Source organism: Bufo gargarizans, unplaced genomic scaffold, assembly GCF_014858855.1.
Source record: "Bufo gargarizans isolate SCDJY-AF-19 unplaced genomic scaffold, ASM1485885v1 original_scaffold_1145_pilon, whole genome shotgun sequence".
NCBI lineage: Eukaryota > Metazoa > Chordata > Amphibia > Anura > Bufonidae > Bufo > Bufo gargarizans.
In genome coordinates this window covers 45,359-73,327 of record NW_025334252.1, presented here as the reverse complement: position 1 = coordinate 73,327, position 27,969 = coordinate 45,359, and the positions used below count along the sequence as shown (strand labels likewise).

The 27,969-nt window shown below is 43.9% G+C and overlaps 1 protein-coding gene across 1 annotated transcript; it reads left to right on the top strand.

The window, feature by feature from the left end:
- Nucleotides 1-1,016: 1,016 nt before the first annotated feature.
- On the top strand, nt 1,017-27,591 carry LOC122923000 (cytochrome P450 2C8-like). Its single transcript, XM_044273789.1, has 9 exons — nt 1,017-1,285; nt 4,372-4,534; nt 11,956-12,105; nt 12,586-12,746; nt 17,844-18,020; nt 21,031-21,172; nt 23,385-23,572; nt 23,675-23,816; nt 26,537-27,591. The coding sequence occupies exons 1-9, from the start codon at nt 1,106-1,108 to the stop codon at nt 26,716-26,718; spliced, it is 1,485 nt and encodes a 494-aa protein (XP_044129724.1). The 5' UTR covers nt 1,017-1,105; the 3' UTR covers nt 26,719-27,591.
- The last annotated feature ends 378 nt before the right edge of the window (nt 27,592-27,969 follow it).

Sequence of the window (27,969 nt, the reverse complement as noted above, 5' to 3'; positions counted from 1 at the left end):
CGCTGGAGGGGTTAAAAAATAAATAAAAATAATTTAACTCACCTTAATCCAGCCCGGCTTCTCTTCTGTCTTTTTTCTTCAGGACCTGAGTAAAGGACCTGTGGTGACGTCACTGCGCTCATCACATGGTCCATCACATGATCTTTTACCATGGTGATGGATCATGTGACGGGCCATGTGATGAGCGCAGTGACGTCATCACAGGTCCTTTACCCAGGTCCTGAAGAAATAAGACAGAAGAGAAGCCGGACTGCGCGAACAAGTGGATTAAGGTGAGTTAAATTATTTTTTATTTGTTTTAACCCCTCCAGCCCTATTGTACTATGCATTCTGTATTCAGAATGCTATTATTTTCCCTTATAATCATGTTATAAGGGAAAATAATAAAGATCGGGTCTCCATCCTGATCGTCTCCTAGCAACAGTGCGTGAAAATCGCACCGCATCCGCGCTTGCTTGCGGATGCTTGGGATTTTCACGCAGTCCCATTCACTTCTATGGGGCTTGCGTTGCGTGAAAAACGCACGAAATAGAGCTTGCTGTGATTTTCACGCAATGCACAAGTGATGCGTGAAAATCACCACTCATGTGCACAGCCCCATAGAAATGAAAGGGTCCGGATTCAGTGCGGGTGCAATGCGTTCAACTCATGCATCGCACCTGCGTGGAAAACTCGCCCGCGTGAAAGGGGCCTTATCCTGCAAGTTGATCCAGAGGAAAATAGCATACTAAAAAGCAAGTTACCAAATGTCTACATGGACAGTCTGCATTTTTGTTTCCTTTCCCAGGCTATTTATATGTATTATACAGATACATGTTACGGTATATTATTGTATTATTATACTGCATTGTCCTTTCAAGCTTATATTATGGCAATGTACATGAATGGAAACCTTGTTTGCTGGCGTTGTGCAGCTTCCCCCTCTTTCGGATAAAAGGCCCCTGGATGTTACATAAGACTATTGTCCTTGGAGCTGAGAATTCCTCGAGCAGAAACTCTACACCGAGCCAGGGAAACGCTGTCATTTATTTCCCAGGCTGCTAACTCCAGCAAGGATTAGAGACGAGACCAGATCTAAGTGTCCACGGAAGCTGCGGCCCTCAGGATGGCAATGAGCATTGGGGTGACCCTTCTCCTAATATCTGCTGTCACTTTTCTGATTTACTTTATTAAATTTTGGAAAAAGAACAATCCGAGAAATCTTCCTCCAGGACCCCGGCCACTGCCACTGCTCGGGAATCTTCTGCAGATCAACCTCACAGAAATGCACCAAGATTTTGTTAAGGTAAAGTGGAGTAAAATTGCTAGTGATGCTAAGATTTAGCACTGTGATATTAGGACGTTTACACAGGAATTGGCATCTGTCACCAGATTTAGGGTCATTAATAGTGATGGATGAACATCTGCCGGGACGGTTCGCGAACGCGATCGCGCAGACATGATCAAATGTTCACGAACCGCAAGTTTGCGGCGGGTCCCATTTATTTTAATGGCAGACGAACCTGAAAAACCTTCAGCTCATATTTGCAGCCAAGAAATAATTACTAGAAGTGCACAAATAGTCCCACAACATGGACAGTGACATACCAGATGTATTATTCAAATTTGCGATCTCCATAAAAAAAAATTCAATGGAATATAATTTTCGCGTACGCGCATGTGCAAATGCACTATACAGTACCCAAATGTACTATAAAGAAAGTATATTGGTATATAACACCCCGCTTCAATCCGTTTTTTTGGGGGGGACTGGTATATCACACCAGTAGAAATGATTTGTTCCAATAACGCTTGTCCCTCTATATACCTGCAGTATCGCAGCAGGACCGCACACAACTGCCGCACAATACAAATGCACTATAATATACTGTCTAACATAGAAAGTATATTATAACATTGTACAAGGAAGGCAAGCCATTAGAATATACATAAAGATAAAACGTAACCTTTAATAATTTTACTATGAGGGTCCATTCACACGTCCGTAAGCGTTTTGTGGATCCGAAAAACACGGAAACCGGCAATGTGCATTCCACAATTTGTGGACCGTACAACGCCGGCACTATAATAGAAAATGCCTAATCTTGTCTGCAATTGCGGCCAAGAATAGGACATGTTCTATTTTTTTGCGGAAACTGAAGCACAGATGCAGAAGTGCGGATCCGCAAATGCGGATGTGGATCCGAAAATGCGGACAGCACATTCCGGCCCCATTGAAAATTAATAGGTCGGCACCCGTTCCGCAAAATTGCGGAACGGGTGCGGACCCATTTTGCAGAAGTGTGAATTGAAAAGATATCCCTCAAAATGAAAATACATTAAATTATTAAAGTTAGGCAAAAAGCATAGCTGTGGTCGGCAATAACAAGTGCTCGGCGGCACTAAATCAGAAACCATATGTCCTACCACAATCCGGGGGGTTCCAGTGCACATCCATGAATCCCGGAGGGAAAGCAAAAAAACATCCATCCCTGGGCTAGATGATGATGTGGTATTGAAGGACAGGGTGGGCAAAGAACTGTCCATGATATTGCCCTACAGGGGGGTGCTATTCTGGCCCTGATAGCCTAATCACAGACCACCCACCCTGATAAGAGCGACCCCGTCCGGAACCTTACCCTATATAAAAATGGCCCTAGTCAGGCTACTTTCACATTTGCGTTCGGGGCTCCGCTTGTGAGTTCCGTTTAAAGGCTCTCGCAAGCGGCCCAGAACGGATCCGTACAGCCCCAATGCATTCTGAGTGGATGCGGATCCGCTCAGAATGCATCAGTCTGGCAGCGTTTGTGCTCCGCTCTGCTCAGCAAATGTCAAATTCAAACGGATCCACCACCATTAACTTACATTGTAAGTCTGGACAGATCCGTTTGAAGTTGACACAATATGGCTCAATTTTCAAACGGATCCGTCCCCATTGACTTTCAATGTAAAGTCTGGACGGATCCGTCTGCAGCTACTTTCACACTTAGAATTTTTTTTACAATATAATGCAGACGGATCCGTTCTGAACGGATCCATCGTCTGCATTATATGAGCGGATCCGTCTCAGACGGATCCGCTCTGAACGCAAATGTGAAAGTAGCCTAAGCCCCTAGCCCCTGACTTCCAGGTGATCACTATATAGATCTACCGTATGTGTTTTTGACTCATTATAAAAGTATATTATAAGTATATCGCACCCCTCTGTATGTCACACCTATCAATAGTACACCTATACTAGTGCTTAAAATGACTTTTGTGGCCCTATTAGCTAGTGTTTGGTGTCCCTAACAGTCTGTCCCTGCTCCACAAAGCAACCTCTCCCTACTCTGGCAAAACACAGAATGTAAAATGGCGGACAGATCAGGTTTATTTATAAGGTAGGGGGTATGTCCATGTGCTGAAACGTCTCAATTGGCTGTCCTGTACCACCTGATGGATGTGTCATGGGTCAAAGTTCTTCACAATGTAAAAGACTACGGCGGGCGCGAATTTCTCCATATGTTCGGCGAATCGCGAACACGCTAAGTTTGCCGCGAAATGACCGCCGCGCGGGCCGCGCGGCCATCTCTATTCACTAATCCAGCTGACCTGCTTATGTAATGCTTTTAGTTCCGTTTGTTTATATAGGTTCAAAGTGTAGAAAAACAATCTTTTATCATATGTGAATGAGCTCCTGGGTGCAATGTGAGAGGTGCTGTTGCACCCAGAGGCTCCACTCTCTGCCCCCCCTCCACCGCTAAGACTGATAGGCCAGTGAAAACATAATTGCACCTGGCTCTGAGTCTCGAATGGAGCGCTTTCAGCTGTACAGTGAGGAGACCACCAGGTACTCAATCCCCGTACAGCGCGTGTGAGAGTTTTACCTATACAGGTGAAACTCGAAAAATTAGAATATTGTGAAAAGTTCATTTATTTCAGTAATGCAACTTAAAAGGTGAAACTAACACATGAGACTCATTACATGCAAAGAGAGATATTTCAAGCCTTTATTTGTTATAATTTTTATGATTTTGGCTTACAGCTTATGAAACCCCAAAGTCACAATCTCAGGTCCCCTTTGCTCAGGGGGTATGGACTAATTAGCTGCCTAGAGTGTGACACTATGAGCCTAGAATATGGAACCTTTTCACAATATTCAAATTTTTAGCCGCATTAATGCAATCCCCTTTAATTTGCATTACTGAAATAAATGGACTTTTGCACGATATTCAAATTTTTCGAGTTTCACCTGTATGTTCCCAACTGGGGTTAAAGGGCACTAAGGCCTGTAAGGATTTTTCAGGAAGTCTGATCATGTATGACTTTTTGCTGCTTACAGTTTTATTATAGTGTACCTTTTAGCTTCGTTAAGACTCCTCTCCTCTTTGCCTACACCTTTTGTAATTGCAGCTCAGTAAGAAATACGGCCCGGTGTACATGATGCAGTTTGTTCGTACCCCTTCAGTCATATTAGTCGGATATGAGACTGTTAAGGAAGCTCTTGTTGACTGTGGGGATATATTCAATGACAGAGGAAAAGTTGATAACCTCTCTGTATTGTTTGGAGACTACGGTAAGTAAGACATGTTGTTAATGTCTATATGGTACACATTTAGGAAGCATGGCATACTGTATACTGTAATGTAATTATAGTCGGCTACATTGGGATTGCCATTTTTAATACACTATTTGTCAAGCCCTGCACTCTAAAGAAAAAGTTAAATAGGCTTTGCAAAACATTTTGTATTTATTCACCACTCACTCCAGCTCTGAAATATGGGTGATGAAGTGAGTGTGTTTAGCTGAGTTAATTATTTTTATTTTTTTTAAGTCGCACAAAAATACGACTAGAAGTGTTTCTAGACACAGTAAATTCAAGTGAAATGAAATTCAAATATTACCCTCATGATAAATTCCACTGTAGATGTTTCTGAGCATCAAACATTTGGTTTTGACATATGTCTACAGGATAGATACCAAATGACTGAAGCCTGAAGAGTGTTGGGCTCCTTAAATCAGGGGTGTAGCTAAGGAGGAATGGTGGGTCGTGAACCCCAGGTGCTGACTCTTAGGTAAGATAACAACAAGCCAATGTGCCTTGGCCAGTAGGCAGTATTTGGATTCAAGACAGGCCAGTGAACTCTTTGACCAAGGTAAAGGGAAACCTAGCTATAACTCTTCCTTGAACCATGGCTAAATGAATAAGAAGCCCCAAGTATCAGACATTGGCCCAATAATCTCCCTGTTTTTCTTCTCCTGTGATGTGTGCACGCGTTGTACGGGGCAGTGCGTGGCATCTCCCACCTGGACTCTAGACGTCGGCCCACTACGTAACATGAGACGTCACGTGATAGGAGCGGTATGATGTAACGCCGGCTGGGGGGAGGACCACGTGCTGTCTCCCGTTCACCGTGTCCTTGCCGATAAACATCCAGGTGATTGAAATAACTGATTACACTGTGAATGCAACCCAATTGGTAGGAAGGCCTTTATAACCACATGATCCACGGTGATGGCGTTACCCCCTGACGAAGGCACGCTGAAACGCGCGTTTGGGTAGCCCCATCGTGGTCTGAGTACACTGAGCTCTGTAGGTGAGTCTCTTTCTTGGTTCCTGGTTATTATTTTTTTGCCGTTAGCAGTCTATATATTTCTTGTCCCTGTTTTATGATCAGTACATCTTGTCGCGACACTCTTTTTTTGACTGCTGGGAACATTTATGGAGACTATCTGTCCCTTAGGCCTCATGCACACGACCGTTGTGTGCATCCGTGGCCGTTGTGCCGTTTTCCGTTTTTTTTCGCGGACCCATTGACTTTCAATGGGTCCGTGGAAAAATCGGAAAATGCACCGTTTTGCAGCCGAGGCCGTGATCCGTGTATCCTGTCCGACAAAAAAATATGACCTGTCCTATTTTTTGGACGGACAACGGTTCACGGACCCATTCAAGTCAATGGGTCCGTGAAAGAACACGGATGCACACAAGATTGGCATCCGTGTCCGTGATCCGTGGCCGTAGGTTGCTTTCATACAGACGGATCCGAAGATCCGTCTGCATAAAAGCTTTTTCAGATCTAAGTTTTCACTTCGTGAAAACTCATATCCGACAGTATATTCTAACACAGAGGCGTTCCCATGGTGATGGAGACGCTTCTAGTTAGAATACACTACAAACTTTGTACAAGACTGCCCCCTGCTGCCTGGCAGCACCCGATCTCTTACAGGGGGATATGATAGCACAATTAACCCCTTCAGGTGCGGCACCTGAAGGGGTTAATTGTACTATCATATCCCCCTGTAAGAGATCAGGGCTGCCAGGCAGCATGGGGCAGACCCCCCCTCCCCAGTTTGAATATCGTTGGGGGCACAGTGTGCGCCCCCCATCGGGCCCCCCTTCCTCCCTCTAGTGTAATAAATCGTTGGTGGCACAGTGTGCGCCCCCATCGGGCCCCCCCTTCCTCCCTCTATTGTTATAAATCGTTGGTGGCACAGTGTGCGCCCCCCATCTGCCCCCCCTTCCTCTATAGCAGTAACAACATTGGTGGCAGTGTGCGGCCTCCCATCTCCCCCCCCCCCCGATCATTGGTGGCAGCGTAGTTCCGATCGGAGTCCCAGTTTAATCGCTGGGGCTCCGATCGGTAACCATGGCAACCTGGAAGCTACTGCAGCCCTGGTTGCCATGGTTACTTAGCAATAGTACAATAGTAGAAGATTCATACTTACCTGCTGGCTGCTGCGATGTCTGTGACCGGCCGGGAGCTCCTCCTACTGGTAAGTGACAGTTCTTTAGCAATGCGCCGCACAGACCTGTCACTTACCAGTAGGAGGAGCTCCCGGCCGGACACAGACATCGCAGCAGAAAGCAGGTAACTATGAATCTTCTACTATTGTACTATTGCTAAGTAACCATGGCAACCAGGACTGCAGTAGCGTCCTGGTTGCCATGGTTACCGATCGGAGCCCCAGCGATTAAACTGGGACTCCGATCGGAACTCCACTGCCACCAATGATGGGGGGGGGGGAGATGGGAGGCCGCACACTGGCCACCAATGTTGTTACTGCTATAGAGGGAGGGGGGCCGATGGGGGGCGCACACTGTGCCACCAACGATTTATAACAATAGAGGGAGGAAGGGGGGACCCGATGGGGGGCGCACACTGTCCCACCAACGATTTTTTACACTAGAGGGAGGACGGGGGTCCCGATGATATTCAAACTGGGGAGGGGGGGGTCTGCCCCCTGCTGCCTGGCAGCCCTGATCTCTTACAGGGGGATATGATAGTACAATTAACCCCTTCAGGTGCCACACCTGAAGGGGTTAATTGTGCTATCATATCCCCCTGTAAGAGATCGGGTGCTGCCAGGCAGCAGGGGGCAGTCTTGTACAAAGTTTGTAGTGTATTCTAACTAGAAGCGTCCCCATCACCATGGGAACGCCTCTGTGTTAGAATATACTGTCGGATCTGAGTTTCACGCTGTAGCTCATATCCGACAGTATATTCTAACATAGAGGCGTTCCCATGGTGATGGGGACGCTTCAAGTTAAAATATACCATCGGATTGGAGAAAACTCCAATCCGATGGTATAAAAGAACTCCAGACTTTACATTGAAAGTCAATGGGGACGGATCCGTTTGAAATGGCACCATATTGTGTCAACATCAAACGGATCCGTCCCCATTGACTTGCATTGTAATTCAGGACGGATCCGTTTGGCTCCGCACGGCCAGGCGGACACCAAAACGACTTTTTTTTCATGTCCGTGGATCCTCCAAAAATCAAGGAAGACCCACGGACGAAAAAACGGATCACGGACCCACGGACCCCGTTTTTGCGGACCGTGAAAAAAAACTGTCGTGTGCATGAGGCCTTATGCATATATTCAGGGGCGGACATACCGCATGTGCAGCCGGTTCGGTTGCACAGGGGCCCAGAGCAGGAGGGGGCCCCTTCTTACCGGCTGCAGGGGGAGATAAGAAACTCCCAGGGCCGTCATTAAAGCGGGGCAAAGGCAGCTGCCCCGGGCCCAGTTGTTCCTGGGGGGCCCAAGCAGGGGCGTACAGGCTTGGCGGGGGAGGGGGCCCGCTGCACTCTCATGTAATGGGAGCGCTCTGACCGGGCCCAGCATGAAGTACAGTGAGAATGCCGGGCCCAGTCAGAGCGCTCTTCAAACAGGTGGCACAGAGGCAAGGAAGAGGGGGAGCACTCACCCGGCCCGGCAGTTCTCGTCACTGTCGGGCTGTTAGTTTCTATAGTGAAGCAGGGAGACCTCTCTGCTCCCTGCTTCACTGATATTCAGAGCTCAGGCTCTCCCCCTGCTGGCCGCACATTGCGCTGCTGGCTGTGGGAGGAGCGCTGAAGGCCCGGGAATTGGCCTCCAGTACAGCCAGCAGCACGATGTGAGTGTGGGAGCCTGTCATCAGGGAAGAAGGTAAGTATTACGTTTTTTTTTTTTCCCCCATAAAGCTGCAAACAGGAGGCAACCACTAAAGTGAGGGGGCACAAAAGAGCCACTGTGAGGGGCACATATCTGGGTAAAACAACTACTGTGAGGGAGCACAGCTATATAAGCATAACTACTATGAGGGGCACATATCTGGCATAACTGTTATAGGGCAGCTCATATCTGGCATAACTATGGGCACTGGGCACATATCTGGCATAACTACTGTGAGGAGCACATATTTGGCAAAACTTATAAGGCAGCTCATATCTGGCGTAACTATGGGCATTGGGCACATATTTGGCATAACCACTGTGAGGGGCACATCTGGCATAACTGCTGTAAGGGGGCTCATATCTGGCATAACTAGTGGCACATATCTGGCATAACTGCTGTGAGGGAGGCACTTATCTGGCCATAATGACTGAGGGGGCACATATCTGGGCATAACTACTGAGGAGGCACATATCTGGGCATAACGACTGAGGAGGCACATATCTGGCTATAAATACTGTGAGGGAGGCACATATCTTGCATAATGACTGTGATGGGGCACATATCTGGCATAACTGCTGTGAGAGAGGCACATATCTAGCATAACCACTGTAAGGGAGGCACATATCTGTGCATAACAACTGTGAGAGGGGCCCATATCTGGGCATAACGACTGTGAGGGAGGCACATATCTGGGTATAACGACTGTGAGGGAGGCACATATCTGGGCATAACTACTGTGAGGGGCACATATCTGGCATAACAAATGTGAGGGGGCACATATATGGGCATAAAGACTGTGAGGGAGGCACATATGTGGGCATAACGACTGTTAGGAAGGCACATATCTGGGCTTAACGACTGTGAGGGAGGCACATATCTGGGCATAACGACTGTGAGGAAGGCACATATCTGGGCTTAACGACTGTGAGGGAGGCACATATCTGGGCTTAACGACTGTGAGGGAGGCACATATCTGGCCTTAACGACTGAGGGGGCACATATCTGGGCATAACTACTGAGGAGGCACATATCTGGGCATAACGACTGAGGAGGCACATATCTGGCTATAACCACTGTGAGGGAGGCACATATCTGGCTATAACCACTGTGAGGGAGGCACATATCTGGCTATAACCACTGTGAGGGAGGCACATATCTGGGTATAACGACTGTGAGGGAGGCACATATCTGGGTATAACGACTGTGAGGGAGGCACATATCTGGGTATAACGACTGTGAGGGAGGCACATATCTGGGCATAACGACTGTGAGGGAGGCACATATCTGGGTATAACGACTGTGAGGGAGGCACATATCTGGCATAACAAATGTGAGGGCGCACATATATGGGCATAAAGACTGTGAGGGAGGCACATATCTGGGCATAACGACTGTGAAGAAGGCACATATCTGGGCATAACGACTGTGAAGAAGGCACATATCTGGGCTTAACGACTGTGAGGGAGGCACATATCTGGCCTTAACGACTGAGGGGGCACATATCTGGGCATAACTACTGAGGAGGCACATATCTGGGCATAACGACTGAGGAGGCACATATCTGGCTATAACCACTGTGAGGGAGGCACATATCTGGCTATAACCACTGTGAGGGAGGCACATATCTGGCTATAACCACTGTGAGGGAGGCACATATCTGGCTATAACCACTGTGAGGGAGGCACATATCTGGCATAATGACTGTGAGGGGCACATATCTGGCATAACGACTGAGGGGCACATATCTGGGCATAACTACTGTGAGGGGGCACATATGTAGGTATAACTGCTGTGAGGGGCCACAAGGAGGACATAACTATTTTGACGGCTTAATTACTGTGAGGGGCCACAATGTGGGCATTAGTACTGTATGGTAGCACTAGATTACCTTGCTATACATTGGCAATTTGGCATGGCTCAGTCTTACAGGACCAACACATTGCCCTCTGCTGGCGATTTCACAGGGGCAGTCACCATCCCTTCCTTATGTGATTTTTCTTTTTCTCTATCACCACAGGGACCTTGTTCTCGATCCAGCGGACATCACGCCGACGCCAGTGACATCCTGGATGAGGTAGGGTGAGTGTAGCCATGCATTGGGCTTAGGGCTCTTTCACACGAGCGGATCCTGTGCGGGTAATCTGCTGCGTGAAAGAGAACCAAGCCCCGCTCCGGACAGCAGAGACATGGAGCATTACATGATTGATAATGCTCTTTGCCTCTCTGTGACCTTTTTACTACAAAATCACAGTGACACTGTATGTTTTGTATTGCTAAAAGTAATGTTAGGACGGAATTGGTTATGTTGAGAACTTGGCTTGGAGAGGAGGGGCCCAGGCACATTCTTTGCACAGGGGCCCTCTGCTGTCTGTGTCCGCCCCTGCATATATTGCTGTAATATATGAGACTCAGCCACACGGATATATGTTTACAAATTGCTGTTTATTATAATACAATATGTAGCCAGTGTCCCACTGGGATGGTGTTTTTTTATGCTGCTTCCGTTTTAATAACGTCTTTTATGTATGTACAATTGTAATTCAATAAAGTATTTTTTTGTATTGGTACCCGTGAGCTTCAATTTTTGTAGGTTCTGTGTTTTATTGAAGTTGCTGGTACTCTTATATTTCTTCAATTTGTTGGCCTCCTGAATTTGCCGCAATATGTATTGCATATACTAACTGTAGTTTTGGCATGTGGGCCAGTGTTGGTCTTGCGTTTATATTAACAAATGTACACAAACGTCTAGACTTCAAAGTACTCCTGATCAAGGGCACTACATCCTTATTATGGGGCCCCTTTGAAGGCTCTTCAAGAGGTCCATGTACATTGTTAAACATTTATATGGTGGTGGGAATGTTGTATATATTTTGGATTTTAGGATGCTGACAGAGGTAAAAATTTTCTTCAATTCATCTAGTTCAGGGATGCTCAACCTGCGGCCCTCCAGCTGTTGTAAAACTACAACTCCCACCATGCCCTGCTGTAGACTGATAGCTATAGGCTGTTCAGGCATGCTGGGAGTTGTAGTTTTGCAACAGCTGGAGGGCCGCAGGTTGAGCATGCCTGATCTAGTGTATCCAGTTAACCTCAGCAAACTTTTGAGATTTGCCTTAGCTTATTTATGATAAGAGTCAGCCAGAGAGTAGGAAAGCTGGATGTGTCCCTATTCCATTCAGCCACTGCAGGTATCTGGAATGACCAGCAGAGTGTGGATTTTGCTGTATGAGCTCACAGAGTGCAGAGTATGATGGCTCTCTGCTCGCAGTACAAACTGCTGTCAGTAAAACAACTACTGTATGTTTTGTTTAAAATGCCATGCAGTAGGATCAGCTCTTGCTAGTATATTCTGTGTATAGTTAGTTAGTGGCCGGATGGCCTAGGATTTCATTTTGTATAATTTATGTTTTGCTGTAACTGTCTATAAGGGAAATAAAACTGGTTGTGGCTACTACATTTGACTGGAGTGAACTGTGTTCCTCATGTGCTAAAAAGTGTCCATTGCTAATCCTGTTACACACTGTATAGAATAGATTTTCTCTAATATGTTTTAGGAATTGTTATGAGCAATGGGGAAAGGTGGAAAGAAATGCGACGATTCTCTTTGATGACATTGAGAAATCTTGGAATGGGCAAAAGGAGTGTTGAAATGAGGATTCAAGAAGAGGCCCAGTGTCTTCGAGAAAGAATTATGCAAAACCATGGTGGGTAAGAGAAATTTACAGGTCTGTACTTGTGGCAGGGTTGGCAATAACACATCATAGACTTCAGCATTTAAAAGTCCAAATATTATTTATGTCCTCCAAAATAAGATAGTAACAACCAAGTTGTACATTCACAGGACATTTTAATTAAAGAAAATACTTTGCCCATCTGGGCTCTAACTAAACAAAGGTTTCCTCACCTAAAACACTCACCACCTCATAAGAAGGTCATACAACTTCCAGGCTTCTTACCCTGAATGAAGCTCTCAGCCATCTATTTATTCCCCCAGTAATGATTCCAGTAGCTACGCCTGGTTTGCCTTGAGCTAGGGGAAATAGTTGTACTGGAGTGCGGGAGGGAATGGCTTGTCCCTCTACCATCCTACGCACCATTGCATAAAAATCCAGGCCAGTAAAACACTTCTGATCACAATACAATTTCCATATCCTCTTTTCTTACATAATTGTTTTTAATTACAGATAAGTCATTTAACCCGACATACATTCTTGGACTGGCCATTTCCAATGTTATATGCTCCATTGTGTTTGGGGAGAGATTTGACTATGAGGATAAGACATTCCTGAACCTTTTAGATTACAACAGAGAAATCTTCATGCGACTGAATTCCCTGTCTGGTCAGGTACATATTTTTAAGATTCATTTAATCTTGACTAGTGATGGACAAACATCAGCCGGTACACTTCACGAACGCGCGTTCGCAATCAAATGTTCGTGAACCTCACGTTCGTGGCGGGCCCCATTCACTTTAATGGCAGGCGAACCTGGAAAACCTTCAGGTCAAATTTGTAGCCACCAAATACTTACTAGAAGTTCACAAATAGTCCCACAACATGGACAGTGACATACCAGAGGGGGGTCAATGGCAAAAATTCAGACAAAAAATATGTATTTTAATCAGGGGACATTTTTATGCATCTTAAAGAGAAGCTCTCAAAAATGTGCCCTGCTGGAGCCTAGAAATATTTTATTTTAGGTCACGGGAGTACGGGCCCCAAAAATTTGGCATTCACCTGACAGAAAAGAACAAGTGATTATGTGGCTGGAGGTATATTAGGCAGTCAGTGGATAATAAGAGGCCATTACTACTACAAAGGTTGCACAGAGGGCATTATTACTACTACAAAGGGGCACAGAGGGCATTACTACTACAAAGGGGGCACAGATGGCAATACTACTACAAAGGGAGCACAGAGGGCAATACTACTACAAAGGGCATTACTAGTTTTAGGGGTGCACAATGGGCATTACTACTATGGAGGGGGCACAATGGGCATTACTACTATAAATGGGATACAATGGGCATTACTACTGTGAAGGAGGCACAGTGGGCATTATTACTATGAAAGGGCACAATGGGCATTACTACTATTAACGGGCACAATGGGCATTACTACTATGAAGGCACACGATGGACATTACTCTATGAAGGGATCACAGATGGCATTACTACTTTGAAGGAGGCACAGAGAGCATTACTCTTGTAAAGTGGGTGGGCATAACTGTTATGGGGCACTTAGTGGGCATTATTACTATGAAGTGGCACAGAGGGCATTATTACTGTTATGGGGGCACAGTGAGGGCATAACTACTCTAAAGGAGCACCAAGAGGGCATTACAACTGTGAAGGGGGCACAGATAGGCCATTACTACTGTGAAGGTGGCACAATGAAAGGATGAATACTTTAAAGGGGCACAATGTGGGCATTACTACTGTGAAAGTTGTACAGTGAAGGCATAACTACCTTGAAGGGGCAGAATATGGGCATAACTACAATGAGAGGGCTCATATCTGGACAAAACTTCTATGAAGGTTGTACAATGAGGGCAATAGTACTGTAAAGGGGGTACTTTTTTTTTAAAAGTATTGGTGGGGTGTGCCAAATAAAAAAAAACCCGCCCCAGGTGACAAACACCCTAGAAACACCACTGGGGGTTAGCCACTGATCGGCCTGTGACCGCAGAGCTGAAAGCCGTGCAGGACCGATGTGGCTTTTGGCTTCCAGGCACAACAGCCGCAGCACAGCATGGCAACATCTCACCTGGCACGTCAAATAGGTTCTGGGGAGCTTGGGAGGTGCAGCGGAAGAGGCGGTAGCAGTGGAAAAGGAGGAGTCAGCCGAAGAGGAGACGGAGGATGGAGTAGGAGGAGGAGAGGAAGAGGCAGGCCTGCATGCAATCCGTGGCAGTAACACCAAATCCCCACGTGTGCCACGGGTTACATGCTTGACGGCCGTCAGAACATTCACTCAACGGGCAGTAAAAGTTATGCACCTTCCCTGCCTGTGTTTGCTAGACCACGTGTCTGTGGTCAGATGTATCTTGGCACCGACACTGTGTGCCAGAGATATATTCACTTGCTGTTGATCCTGGCCATATATCTCTGGGATGCCCTTCTAGGAGAAATATTTCTTTCTGGGGACCTTCCATTGCGGTGTACCAATAGCCACAAATTTTCTAAAGGCCTCCGAGTCCACCAGTTTATATGGCAGTAGTTGGCGGGATAGCAGTTCTGACAAGACAGCAGTCAACCATTGGGCAAGAGGGTTATCCGGCGTCATCAAATTTTTACGCTCGAACATTTGGGCCATGGAAGCCTGCCTTCTGCCAGATGAACGAGAGGATGGCACGCTGGAAGGTTGCGTGGAGGACAAATGGGAGGAGAGAGGAGAAGGAGAAGAGGCAGGACGCGGAGAGCCGGGAGTGTGGCTTTGTAGGTTCTGACAACATTATTCCCACTGGGCTCAGCGATGGGAAACCAGGTGCCTTCTTAAGTCGGTCGTCTCTAGGTGAGTGCTGGTCTTACCACGACTTATGCGTTGACAGCACAGGCTGCAGATGGCAACACTATTGTCAGAAGCTGACACGTTAAAAAAAGCCCACACTGCAGAGCCATGTGCCGGCATCTTGGGAGCGCAATATGTGACTGTGCATGGTGGATGGCTCGCTCCAGATACATTTGCAGTCTGCTTTTTGCCTCTTGTGCACTGCGAGTTCTGCCTGCTTCTCCTCCTTCTCCTCCCTATCTGCTGCTCCGTCTCTCCCTCTGAGAGGATGAGGAGGGTGCAAAAGCGGAAGGCTGAGTGCGCCACTCAACTAACTCTGGTGCGTCCTTTGACATAATCGCACGCACCTTCTTCAACTTCCCACTTAGGCTTTGGCGTGCTGCACCTGCCCGACCCCTACCACTCATGCGGAACGCCCTGCCTTTTCCTCTGCCTGTCATTTTCAAAATGACCCTGTGCCAAAGTCCCTATAGAAGAGCAGTATTTGTGGAAGCAGGTATATCGCAGGCCTCAATCAGTATTTTGTGGAAGCCGGTGTATCGCAGGCCTCAATCAATATTTGGTGGAAGCAGGTATATCGCACCCCTCAATCAGTATTTTGTGGAAGCAGGTATATCGCAGGCCTCAATCAATATTTGGGGGAAGCAGGTATATTCCACCCCTCAATCAGTATTTTGTGGAAGCAGGTATATAGAACCCCTTAATCAGTATTTTGTAGAAGCAGGTAAATCGCACCCCTCAATCAATATTTTGTGGACACCAGGTATATCGCACCCCTCAATCTGTTTTTTTGGGGGGCAACAGGTATATCACACCCGTTGCAAATAGTTGTTCCAATAATGCTTGTCCCTCTATATACCTGCGGTATCGCAACAGAACCGCACACAACTGCTGCACAATACAAATGCACTATAATATACTTTCTATGTTAGAAAGTATATTATAAGTATATCACACCCCTCAGTATATCACACCTATCGATAGCACACCTATACCAGTCCTTAAAAGGACTTTTGTGGTCCTATTAGCTAGCGTTTGGTGTCCCTAACAGTCTGTCCCTGCTCCACAAAGCAACCTCTCCCTACACTGGCAAAACACAGAATGTAAAATGGCTGCCAGATTGGGTTTTGTGATAGGGTGGGGTGTGTCCATGTGCTGAAACGTCTCAATTGGCTGTCCTGTCCCACCTGATGGATGTGTCATGGGTCAAAGTTTGGCGCAATGCAAAAGAATATGGCGCCGGCGGACATCGCCATATGTTCGCATGTTTGGCGAATCGCGAACGAGCAAAGTTCGCCGCAAAATGACCGCCAAACGAACCGCAAGGCCATCTCTAATCTTGACCTACCCCTTCCCATTTACCAGTATCTTCATTGATAATAGTAGGCCTTTACAAGATCATCTACAAAAAAGTGGACTTGGTGGCCCTTGCCAAGTGATAACTATTACCACTGGGACCCCCACTGATCACGAGAACGGGGGCCCCATACCCTCTGTAGACCAATGAAATTAATGGAGCAGCCGGTCGGGCATGTGTATGGTGGCTCCATTCATTTCTATTAGAGACAAATCCAATTTTTTTAAAATCTGAATCCGAAAAGGTTCTTAAATATATTGAATCTTTCGCTTCTCGAATGCTACGAATCCTGTGCATAAGAATTGTGTGAACGGTGTAAGAAATAAAGTGATCTGTGGATGACAAACTATTATGGGGGATCTGTGGATGACGCGGTTATGGGGATCTGTGGATGGCGCTGTTATGTGAGGGATCTGTGGATGGTACTGTTATGGGGGATCTGTGGATGACACTGTTATGGGGGATCTGTGGATGACACTGTTTTGGGGGATCTGTAAATGACACTTATGGGGGATCTTGAATGACACTGTTATGGGGGATCTGTGGATGACACTGTTATGGGGGATCTGTGGATGACACTGTTATGGGGGATCTGTGGATGGTGCTGTTATGGGGGGGGATCTGTGGATGGCACTGTTATGGAGGGGATCTGTGGACGACCATGCTATGGGGGGATCTATGGATGACACTATATATAGCATCTTATGCTATATGTGTCATCCACAGATCCCCCCATAACAGCGCCTTCCATAGATCCCCCATAACTGCGCCATCCACAGATACCCCTCCCCATAACTGCGCCATCCACAAATCCCACCCTCAAAACTGCGCCATCTACAGATCACCCCATAACAGCACCATCCACAGATCCCCCATAACAGTGCCATCCACAGATCCCCCTCCCCATAATAGCCTTGGCCCGGCAGTAACTTTTACTTTAACTTTAAATCAGGTTCAGCGCATCTTTATTACCTTACAATGAAGTTCCAGTAACAGGCAGAGCAGGCGGCGGCATAACGTCACCCACTCAAGTGATGCACCTGCTCTGCCCACTTTATGAATGAAGCAGGCGGAGCAGGAGTGTCACGTGAGTAAGTGTCGTTGCGCCGCCGCCCGTTCTGCCTGTTACTGGAGCTTCATTGTAAGGTAATAAAGTTGCGCTGATTTAAAGTTAAAGTAAACCGCCCGCCCGCATAGCAACGAATCGGCCCTAGATTCAAATCGGATTTGAATTTTGTAAATTACGTTGGGATTCAAGTCCATGAATCCCACGAATCCAGCAACATTCAAGGGATTTGTGGATTCGATGGATTCGTCATCCCACCTCTAATTTCTATGAGAGTTCAGGAGATTTCTGCGTGCCATCTTAATTCAATTTTGCCTGGAAAAGGGAAGCAAGTAGTGGGAGGCAGGCAAAACTAGTTGGCCAAATGGAGGAATATTAGGATTTAAACGCAATTTTATTTTATTATCCTTCTGTAGAATCATCTTAAGCAGTGAGTATTTTCTGTATCAATGATGATCCCATTTCCATCTTTACAATATATTAGTAAACGATTGATACACTATTTTCCAGCTTCTTGGTATGTTCCCAAGTTTGATGGAATGCCTTCCTGGGCCACACCAGAAAATCTTTTCAAATAATGTAAAATTAAGAAAGTTTGTGAAGGAAATGATAAATTCACACCAAGAAACACTTGATGAGAACTGCCCACGGGACCTCATTGACTGCTTCCTCTTGAAAATGGAAGAGGTAGGTTTAACCATTTGGCTTCTTTATTTTTATTTTTTTTTGCACTTATCTAGTGCTACTATATTCCACAGTGCTTTACAGACATTAGCATCCAACTGTCCCCAAAAACAATAATAAAATACTTATAGGAGTTTGTTATAAGCCACCTTATAGACCAGAGTCCACAGAAAATCTACTACTAAGGGAGATAGATGAGGCGGCAAATCATAATGAGGTTGTTATTATGGGGGACTTCAACTACCCAGATATAGACTGGGAAACTGAAAGCTGTAGATATCATAAAGGAAACAGGTTCTTGGCAAGCTCACAATCTAAGTATCTCCCTATCAGTATTTATTTGGAGTGTGGGAGGAAACAGGAGTACCCGGAGAAAACCCACGCAAAGACAGGAAAAACATACAAACCCCATGCAGATGTTGTCTTTGGTCGGATTTGAACCTTGGATCCCAGCGCTGCAAGGCACCAGTGCTATCCTCGGAGCCACCGTGCTGCTTCTGTCTAAAGCATGTCCAGCTTCACTGCAGCCAGCCCACGTACACCCCTGTGTATTAGGGAAAATAAATAGAAAGGTGTGCAAATAATTACAAACACCTGAGGCTGGACTGGCGTAGTGAGCCCCCGAGACAATAGTAGAACTCTACCAGGGTCCCCAACATAATCTAGGGGCCGAAGGCTATCACCACGCTGGTGGGACAGTTGAAGCTCAGGAAAATAATGTATTGATAGGCAGATATAGTAGCTCTTGTCAGAAGAAACACGTTGAGCTTATTTGCCCTGCTGGGTGCTACTGAAGCTGTGCCATTGATACAGCTCTAGAGCGCTAATAGTAGTGAGGAGCATTGTCCCGTCATCTGTCTCGCAATTTAATCATTATACAGATGCTTTGGGTTTTCTCCCTCAATTCCACGTACAGGTTCATTTTCTAAATACCCTAGTTTATGTTGGGTACCCTGGTGGAGTTCAACTATTGTCTCAGGTGCTCACTACGCCAGTCCAATTATTTACACACCTTTCCTTTTCTTTTCCCTGATACACAGGGGTGTACATGGGCTGGCTGCAGTGAAGCTGATCTGTTCACCTGGCTGTTGTCAGTTTTTTTTATCACTGGGATCCTGTGTGGGGTGTCTTATTTACACTATACACCCAAGACTCAGTGCCAAATATCAATAACCAGGTTAATATTTACACAAACCCCCTATGTGGCATAAACTGGTGGGTAGTAATTTATTAATACCATACTGTGTCTACCCCGGCTGCTCAAGACCCATCGATAAAAGTCCTCTGAGTACAGTCTTTGTTATTCTTGCCTCTAATAGGGGGATTTTTAATAGGGTTTTGATTTTGCCTCCTCACCCCCTTTTTTTTGTGTATAACTATTAAAGTTGTACTTTTAGCGTCTCCATTCCAAATCCGGGAATTAACTTTTACACTCTGCATTTTATCTGACAGTTTATTTTCCTCAGTAAATACAGTGGAGAAAAAAATATTTAATATCGTAGCTTTGCTTTCCCCTCCTCGCTCTCTGAAACTCCCCCCTCATCACTCTGCAAAGGGCTGACACCTTCAAATTTATACTTTTTACCATTTATATAATTGAAAAACATGTTATGGTTAGTTTTACTCTCTTTGGCAATGAATATATTTGTCTTCAGTTTGGCTGCTTTTATTTGTCTTTTACATATTCTATTTTTTTCCCTATATTTTTTCAATGCTTCCCGGTCACCCTCCTGTTTTAGTGATTTACTTACTTTCTTTTTGTCATTTATTGCCTCTTTTACATTTCTATTTATCCACATGTTTTTTTTTCTTGTTCCTTACCCTTTTATCCCCATAAGGTAAGTACCTATCACAATTAGAGTTGAGGAAGGTTTTAAAAATATCCCATTTTGTGGATGCATTTTTATTTTTGAGAAAATTGTCCCTTTTAGTGAGGCCAATGGCCTCTCTTAGCTGGTCAAATTTAGCTGTTTTGAAGTTTGGTATTTTTGTGCATCTCTGAAGAAACAACTCTTTTGAATGACAACTGGAAGGTTATTATGTTATGGCAACTATTTCCCAGGTGTTCCCCAAACTGCACATCTGTCGCTCTGTCAGATCTGTTAGTTAGTAGTAAGTCCAGTATGGCCGTCCCTCTAGTCGGGTCCTGAACCAGTTGGGAAAAGCAGTTGTCTTTGGTTGTTGCCAAGAGCCTGTTTCCTTTATGATATCCACAACTTTCAGTTTCCCAGTCTATATCTGGGTAGTTGAAGTCCCCCATAATAACAACATCATTTTGATTTGCCGCCTCATCTATCTCCCTTAGTAGTGGATTTTCTGTGGACTCTGGTATATAAGGTGGCTTATAACAAACTCCTATCAGTATTTTATTATTGTTTTTGCCTCCATGTATTTCTACCCACGGTGACTCCACATGTTCATGTCCCTCACTTATATCTTCCTGTAGTGTGGGCTTTAGACCGGACTTTACATAAAGGCAGACCCCTCTCCAGTTTTGACAATTCTTTCTAAACAGTCTGTGACCCTGTATGTTAATTGCCCAGTCATAGCTATCATCCAGCCATGTCTCAGTTATTCCCACTATGCCACAGTCCAGCTCACACATTACTACTGCCATTGTAAATGCACAACCTGTGGATGTACTCCTACGATCTTTTTTTATACCAAGGATCCAGTTAGGGAAACTTGTGCCCTAGGTGTTGGGTACCAAAAAGTCACTTTGTCTTGGTCAAGTTATTGGGTTACATACAATGCCAGGGCCACGATCTGAACATATGTCCTTGGTAATGGAAAGCCTAGTTATGGTACTGCTTTTCATAAGGGGTGACTTGTCAAAACAAGGATGAATGTAACTGTAGATGGTTTGGAAAGTTGTCCAACAAGGTCCACTTCCATCAGGGTGATACTTATGTCATTGTTGCATGGTGCCAGCTTTCCATGCTTGCATTGGATTAATATTAACCAGTAATGTCAGAGTTGAAGAGGTTGTTTAAGATACAATACATTTTCACAGGAAAAAAATAATCCAGAAACTGAGTTCCGTGAGAAGAACTTACTGGGAATGGTAATTGATTTATTTTTTGCGGGGACAGAGTCTACAACCATGACATTGAGATATAGCTTGCTAATACTTCTCAAATACCCGGAGGTACAAGGTAAGATGTCTCTCTCCACTTAATAAGGTACTTCGTAGAAATTATATTTTCCTCCTTATTGATCTTCATTATTAACATTTATCAACATAGCATTTTCTGTCCCATCAGTTTATTGAACCACAGAGGAAATAGCCAGCTATATGGCGGACAGCCCTGCTCCAATATAAATATGTAATATTGGATCAGATGAGCACTTTCCGATTTAAATAGTTGAGGTGGATATGCCACCAACCCAAGGAAAAAGTCAGGGACTAAACAAGGAAATCACATTGAGGAGCAGGAATTCAAAGTTTCTTTTGATTTACTTCTAAAAGGAATATTGTAATTGGAGGACAATATCTGTAGTACCAACACTGCATAACTATTCTGTGAGATACCTCTGTCTAAATAAACATAATACATTATGCACATAGAACCCTGGTGCAGTGGCAACAGAGACATTTTCTAAGGGAAGCAGACGCTGGCAATTGCGTGATTTTGTATTATAATTCACCACACAGGTAAATGGGGAGTAACTCTGAAGGTGGGCAACACTGTTACATGTGCCATAAGCACTTTAAACAAAGGGATCGAGGCTGCAGAAACCTGATCTGTATCAGCATATGTGTGAAAATTAGTAAAAAGAGATTGTGGTGTTTTTTTCTCTTACATATTCAATTTTTTTTTCAATGCTTCCTGGCTACCTTCCTGTTTTAGTGATTTACTTACTTTCTTTTTTGTCATTTATTGCCTCTTTCACGTTTCTACTTATCCACATGTTGTTGTTTTTTGTTCCTTACCCTTTTATCCCCATAAGGTAAGTACCTATCACAATTAGAGTTGAGGAAGTTTTTAAAAATATCCCATTTTGTGGATGCATTTTTATTTTTGAGGACATTGTCCCTTTTAGTGAGGCCAATGGCCTCCCTTAGCTGGTCAAATTTAGCTTTTTCTAAGGGAAGACATTTTCTAAGGGAAACAGACACTGGCAATTGCGTGATTTTGTATTCAAATTCACCACACAGGTAAATGGGGAGTAACTCTGAAGGTGGGCAACACTGTTACATGTGCCATAAGCACTTTAAAGAAGGGGATCGAGGCTGCAGAAACCTGATCTGTATCAGCATCTGTGTGAAAATTTGTAAAAAGAGATTGTGGTGTTTTTTCTCTTATGGTTAACGCTATGCTTAGGGCTGTATCTACATTTTGTATGTCTGTGTTCAGCTCCAGATTCACTTACAGTATAGTTCTCATGGACGTTTGGATCAACACCTGAAGTGTTCTATAGGCTGTACACTGCTGGGGCTGTAGCTCCCTGGTTGCACACTACTGGGGCAGTAGTCTCTGGCTACACACTGCTGAGGCTATAGCTCTCTGGCTTCTGGGTTGTAGCTATCTGACTGTACACTGCTGGGGCTGTAGATTTCTGGTTTCAAATTGCTGGTTGTTATCCACTATCAACCCAAATCCTCTGTAGTCCAACTCTTACCTGGCTCTCTCTAAAATATTTTAGGCTCTTCAACTGGACGCTATCCTAAGGACTTAAAGGGGTTTTCAAGACTTTAAAATTGATGAACTATCCTCAGTAGGGGTCTAACACCCAGGACCCCCGCCAATCAGCTTTTTGAGAAGGCAGCGGCACTCCTGTGAGCGTGTACATTGTATAGTGGGTGTGCACACCCTTTCACTTCTATGGGGTTGAGCTGTACCTAGGCCACGTAACTGATGAACATGTCTTCAGTAGTCTAGGAAAAGCTGAAAAAAAATTGCTGCACTAATCTGAGTGCTGCTGCCTTCTTAAACAGCTGATCAGCTGGGTTCCTGGGTGTTGGACCTCCACCAATCAGATACTAAAGACCTATCGTGAGGATAGGTCCTTAGTATATAAGTCTCGTAAAACCTCTTTAAATTTTTCCTAATTATAGTTCATGAACTCCCATAGATTTGTATTGATGTATGCATATCATGGACTCTTGTAAAGTCTGTAGCCTCAGTGTTGCTTAGCTTTGCTGCCCAAGCTTTATTTGTTGTTCTTTAATACTCTTCTTAATGAGTCTGCAGTGAAGGATAAGCACAGTATGAAGTCCAGGGAAGGTGGAATACCATATTCCAGTGTGTACAACAGCTTTAGTGTGAGCTTGAGGGGGCAATATAAAGCATGTTAATGCATGTTAATGTATGCAGGAATATGTAAACAGCAAGATTGTTGCATTTGTTCATTTCAATTTTACAGAAAAGATTCATGAAGAGATTGACCATGTAGTTGGTCAAAACAGATCCCCGTCAGTAGAAGACAGGGCTAAAATGCCATATACAGATGCTGTTATCCATGAAATTCAGCGATTTTCAGATATTTTCCCTATAGGACTGCCCCGTGCAGCAAGGCAAGACACAACTCTAAGCGGATTTCACATTCCCAAGGTAAGCTGCCAATCACACAGCGATATAGCATTGTTCCACAGGTTATGTTCCACCATTCCCAGATGATGAAATATTTACAAATGTATTTATCGTCCACTCTAGGGAATGCTGGTGGTTCCTATTCTAACATCGGTTCTGAAGGACCCAAATTATTTCAAGAACCCAGAACAGTTTGATCCTGGGCACTTTCTTGATGAGAATGGTGGTTTTAAGAAAAGTGAAGCCTTCATGGTTTTTTCTGCAGGTATTAATCACTATTATCAGGTTTATCTGAGCTCTAGTGGAACATGTTTAATAGCAATTATAAATTGATAAAAATGATAAATATTTCTGTACCTTATTTTCATATCTGACCCCCCGCTTAACCCCTTCCAGTCTTGTGCCGTAGTAGTGCATTTTGGCAAGCAACCAGTTAGTCTGTGTGTATTATACAGCTGCAACTCTGCTCTCACTGCTGGGATTGGGAAAAAGTCCAATCTAGTTGTGTGCCCAGAAAACCGCTCCCCTTGAAGGCCTCTGGCCCACCCTCCTCTTCTACTCTTCTACTTTATCCTCCTCCTTTGGTTTGGAGATCTCACCCGAGAGCAGGTCACTGCCGGGCCTGCAAATGCCTCTTCCCATAGTGGGCAGAGTAGTGCGCATGCGTGGGCTTGGCGGTCTGCCTTGGGGTCAAATGTGAAACACAATACCATTGAGTGTAGCCTCGAGCCATCTGGTCACAGGCTTGCTTTTCCGTGAATAGTTGCTGTGCAATTCGTGAAAAGATATAGGAAGGTACAAATTAACTGTGGAAGTGGAGAGACCCCTATCATAAACTACTGTAAAATGAAAAAAGAGAACCATGCAAGGTATCTTCTTTGCTGGAGTTCACACGTTATCCTAATAAGTGGAACTTATGGAAGCACCTATCAGACATTTATGCCATATACTTTCCATATGCCATAAATGTGTCAGATGTAGTGTGGGGTGAGCATGCTCGAGTAAGTGTATTTAAATGTAATTTAGCATCTATTTCTGTAAACTTTCTGCCAGGATTTGAACTCCCAACCCCTTATACATTAGAGGCTATAAAGCTGAATGCTAAACTGTGTCAGAAAACCTCATAGTAGTTTCTGATCTAGTGAGTATTCCTATTCAGCAGAAGACTTATTTTATATTTCTGTGCAGGTTAACATGTAGCTTTATAATGTATTGGTTAACATCCTTGCCTCTAATGTACAAGGTTGGGAGTTTGAATCCCAGCAGAAACAGTCATATATATACAGTACAGACCAAAAGTTTGGACACACCTTCTCATTCAGAGAGTTTTCTTTATTTTCATGACTATGAAAATTGTAGATTCACACTGAAGGCATCAAAACTATGAATTAACACATGTGGAATTATATACATAACAAAAAAGTGTGAAACAACTGAAAATATGTCATATTCTAGGTTCTTCAAAGTGGCCACCTTTTGCTTTGATTACTGCTTTGCACACTCTTGGCATTCTCTTGATGAGCTTCAAGAGGTAGTCACCTGAAATGGTCTTCCAACAGTCTTGAAGGAGTTCCCAGATATGCTTAGCACTTGTTGGCCCTTTTGCCTTCACTCTGCGGTCCAGCTCACCCCAAACCATCTCGATTGGGTTCAGGTCCGGTGATTGTGGAGGCCAGGTCATCTGGCGCAGCACCCCATCACTCTCCTTAATGGTCAGATAGCCCTTACACAGCCTGGAGGTGTGTTTGGGGTCATTGTCTTGTTGAAATGTCATAAAAATAAAGAAAACTCTTTGAATTAGAAGGTGTGTCCAAACTTTTGGTCTGTACTGTTTATATGAGTTTTTAGCCATAATATATTTGCATATATTATTATATATTTATAATATATAATATATGTAAATATATTATGTCTAAAAATATTAGTAGTAGTTTCCCACATATTATGCATTCATATATATCAGAAGTATGATTTTACATATCTCTCTCTCTCTCTCTCTCTCTCTCTCTATATATATATATATATATATATATATATATATATACTGTGTGTATCTATATATATATATTTTGTAATTACACATTTATTTTGTGCCATACATTTTTCACTATTGCAAAAAATATATAAAATATATCAATTTGATTTCTATTTCTGAAATGTTAATGCCAGGATTTGAACTCTCATCCTTGTACATTAGAAGCAAGGATGTTAACCACTACACTATAGAGCTACATGTTAACCTAGACAGAAATATAAAATAAGTCTTGTGCTGAATATGAATACTTACTACATCAGAAACGTTTATGAGGTTTTTCTGACCCAGTTTAGCATTTAGCTTTACAGCTGAGTGGATAAGGTCCTTGCCTCTTATGTACAACTTTAGGAATTCAAATCCCAGCAGAAACTTTTCAGAAATCAGATTTAAATACACTGGCGTGTCCCATATGTGGATATAGCTATATATGGAGTCAGAGCATGGACTCCTAAGCCATACTAGAGTCCCAATACCCTCCCCTCTTCAGAGCAGGGGGTGCTTGGGGTTCTCCCATTGACTCCTAGGGTGCTTGGTAGAACACCCGAGCATTGCAAAGTGTTCTACTCGAGCATTTTGGTGCTTGCCCAAAACTAGTCAGATGGTCATGCCCCTTTTAATTTTATTGGAAATGGTTTAATCTGACAATGTGGCCCTTAGACTAGAAAATGTTGTGCATCCCTAGTCTAGAGGATCATAAATCCACCTCTACCTTGGGCTTTTAAAAACAGTTACTGACATTGCCATGGCTCCATGTAGTGCACATAACTTTTAATCTGACTCTGAATGTCTTATTTCGATTCATGAGGAAGTGTAAGAACCATTTTGAAAGTGATGGTTATGTGTATTTCAGTTACTTCACACATTTACTGTAGATCACTTAGAAGTTGTTACAGATTCTTGACTATTAACATTGAACACAGTCTATTTGATTATGTTTTGCTCCTTCTCAGGCAAACGTATGTGTATGGGCATGAGTCTAGCCCGCATGGAAATCTTCCTCTTCCTGACAACTTTACTGCAAAAGTTCACTTTGAAGCCCACAGTGGACAGAAAGCTACTAGACATCAGACCAGAACCCAACACCAATGGTTCTCAACCTCATAACTATGAGATGTTTGCTGTCCCTCGCTGAGTGCCCATCACATGCTACTGTTGGACAACATATAGGACACACATAATTCATTTATAAGTACCTGGTTATTGAGACTGAATTAGAAGTGTAATGTAGATAAAAATGTAGATAAAATATAATGAACAGAAATGTGAAGATATGTTGTAAAACATGTTTGGTTACACATATCAAGACTGTCTCAAAGAAACTCTCCTTACTGCCCATAGAAAACAGAGTTCCTCTTCCATTATTCCAGTGAAGGAGCAAAAGTCCAACTTTTGGCTGCCCATCACACCCAAATCACCCGTCAACTTTTCTGCAAGGCTGATGGCTGGGGTCTGCCACTTAACTTAAGGTCTATCGATGGTAATGTTCCCTCTAAGAATTCATAGCTATTTAACAGGGCAGTTAGGGACCCAGGTGCTGCTCCCTGACGGGGAACACAAAACCAAATTAAATAAAGACTTTGCTGATTTAATAAAAATAATAATAATAATGCAGCAGGCTGGAAGATTGATGCAAAAATCACATCTTCTTTTGTTTATAACACACAGGATAAAACCACTGTATCATGAGATGCTTTTGTGTTTTAAGTGTAGACTCTTGATCGCAATAGGCTGACGCCATGTTAAATAAATAAATAGTTCCCTCCCACTTTGGGGCCAGTCATTGTACAGCGACATGTAAAAGATACATGTATATGTAGAAATATTTATCTTTCTTGGAATATGTAAAAACAAACACACCTTCAGTAGTGATATATCAGATCCTTTCTATCATTCAAACCTGCAGGATGGCGTGTACACATTTAACTCAATGTTATAGTATCATAGAACCCAATGACATCATGGGATAATAGCAAGTCCATGAGGAACATCCAATTTCCAAATTATGTTCTGAATAATTTTTTAATAAATATTTATAGTGGTTAGTGCTTTACTTTTCTTTTATAGGGCTTCAAATCCCCTGCAAAGTCTCGGGATTAAAAGACAAGATTCAAGCTTCTGGCAGCCACCACTAGGGGGACCTAAAAAACTTACTTCATACCATTTTATTGCTGAGTTTCCTGTATTAACTGTACACAGTAAAAACCCTCTAGTGGTAGCTCTAGGATGTTAGAATTTTATCATTTAACTCTATGTCTATGAAGTGTATCACAAAAATGGAGCTATAAGGACATACTAAGAAATTATTCAGTGCAGAAATTTAAGTCTATTTATGTGAAAAAAAGACCCCTAAAACAAGCCAGTCCTAGCATTCCCATCATAAATG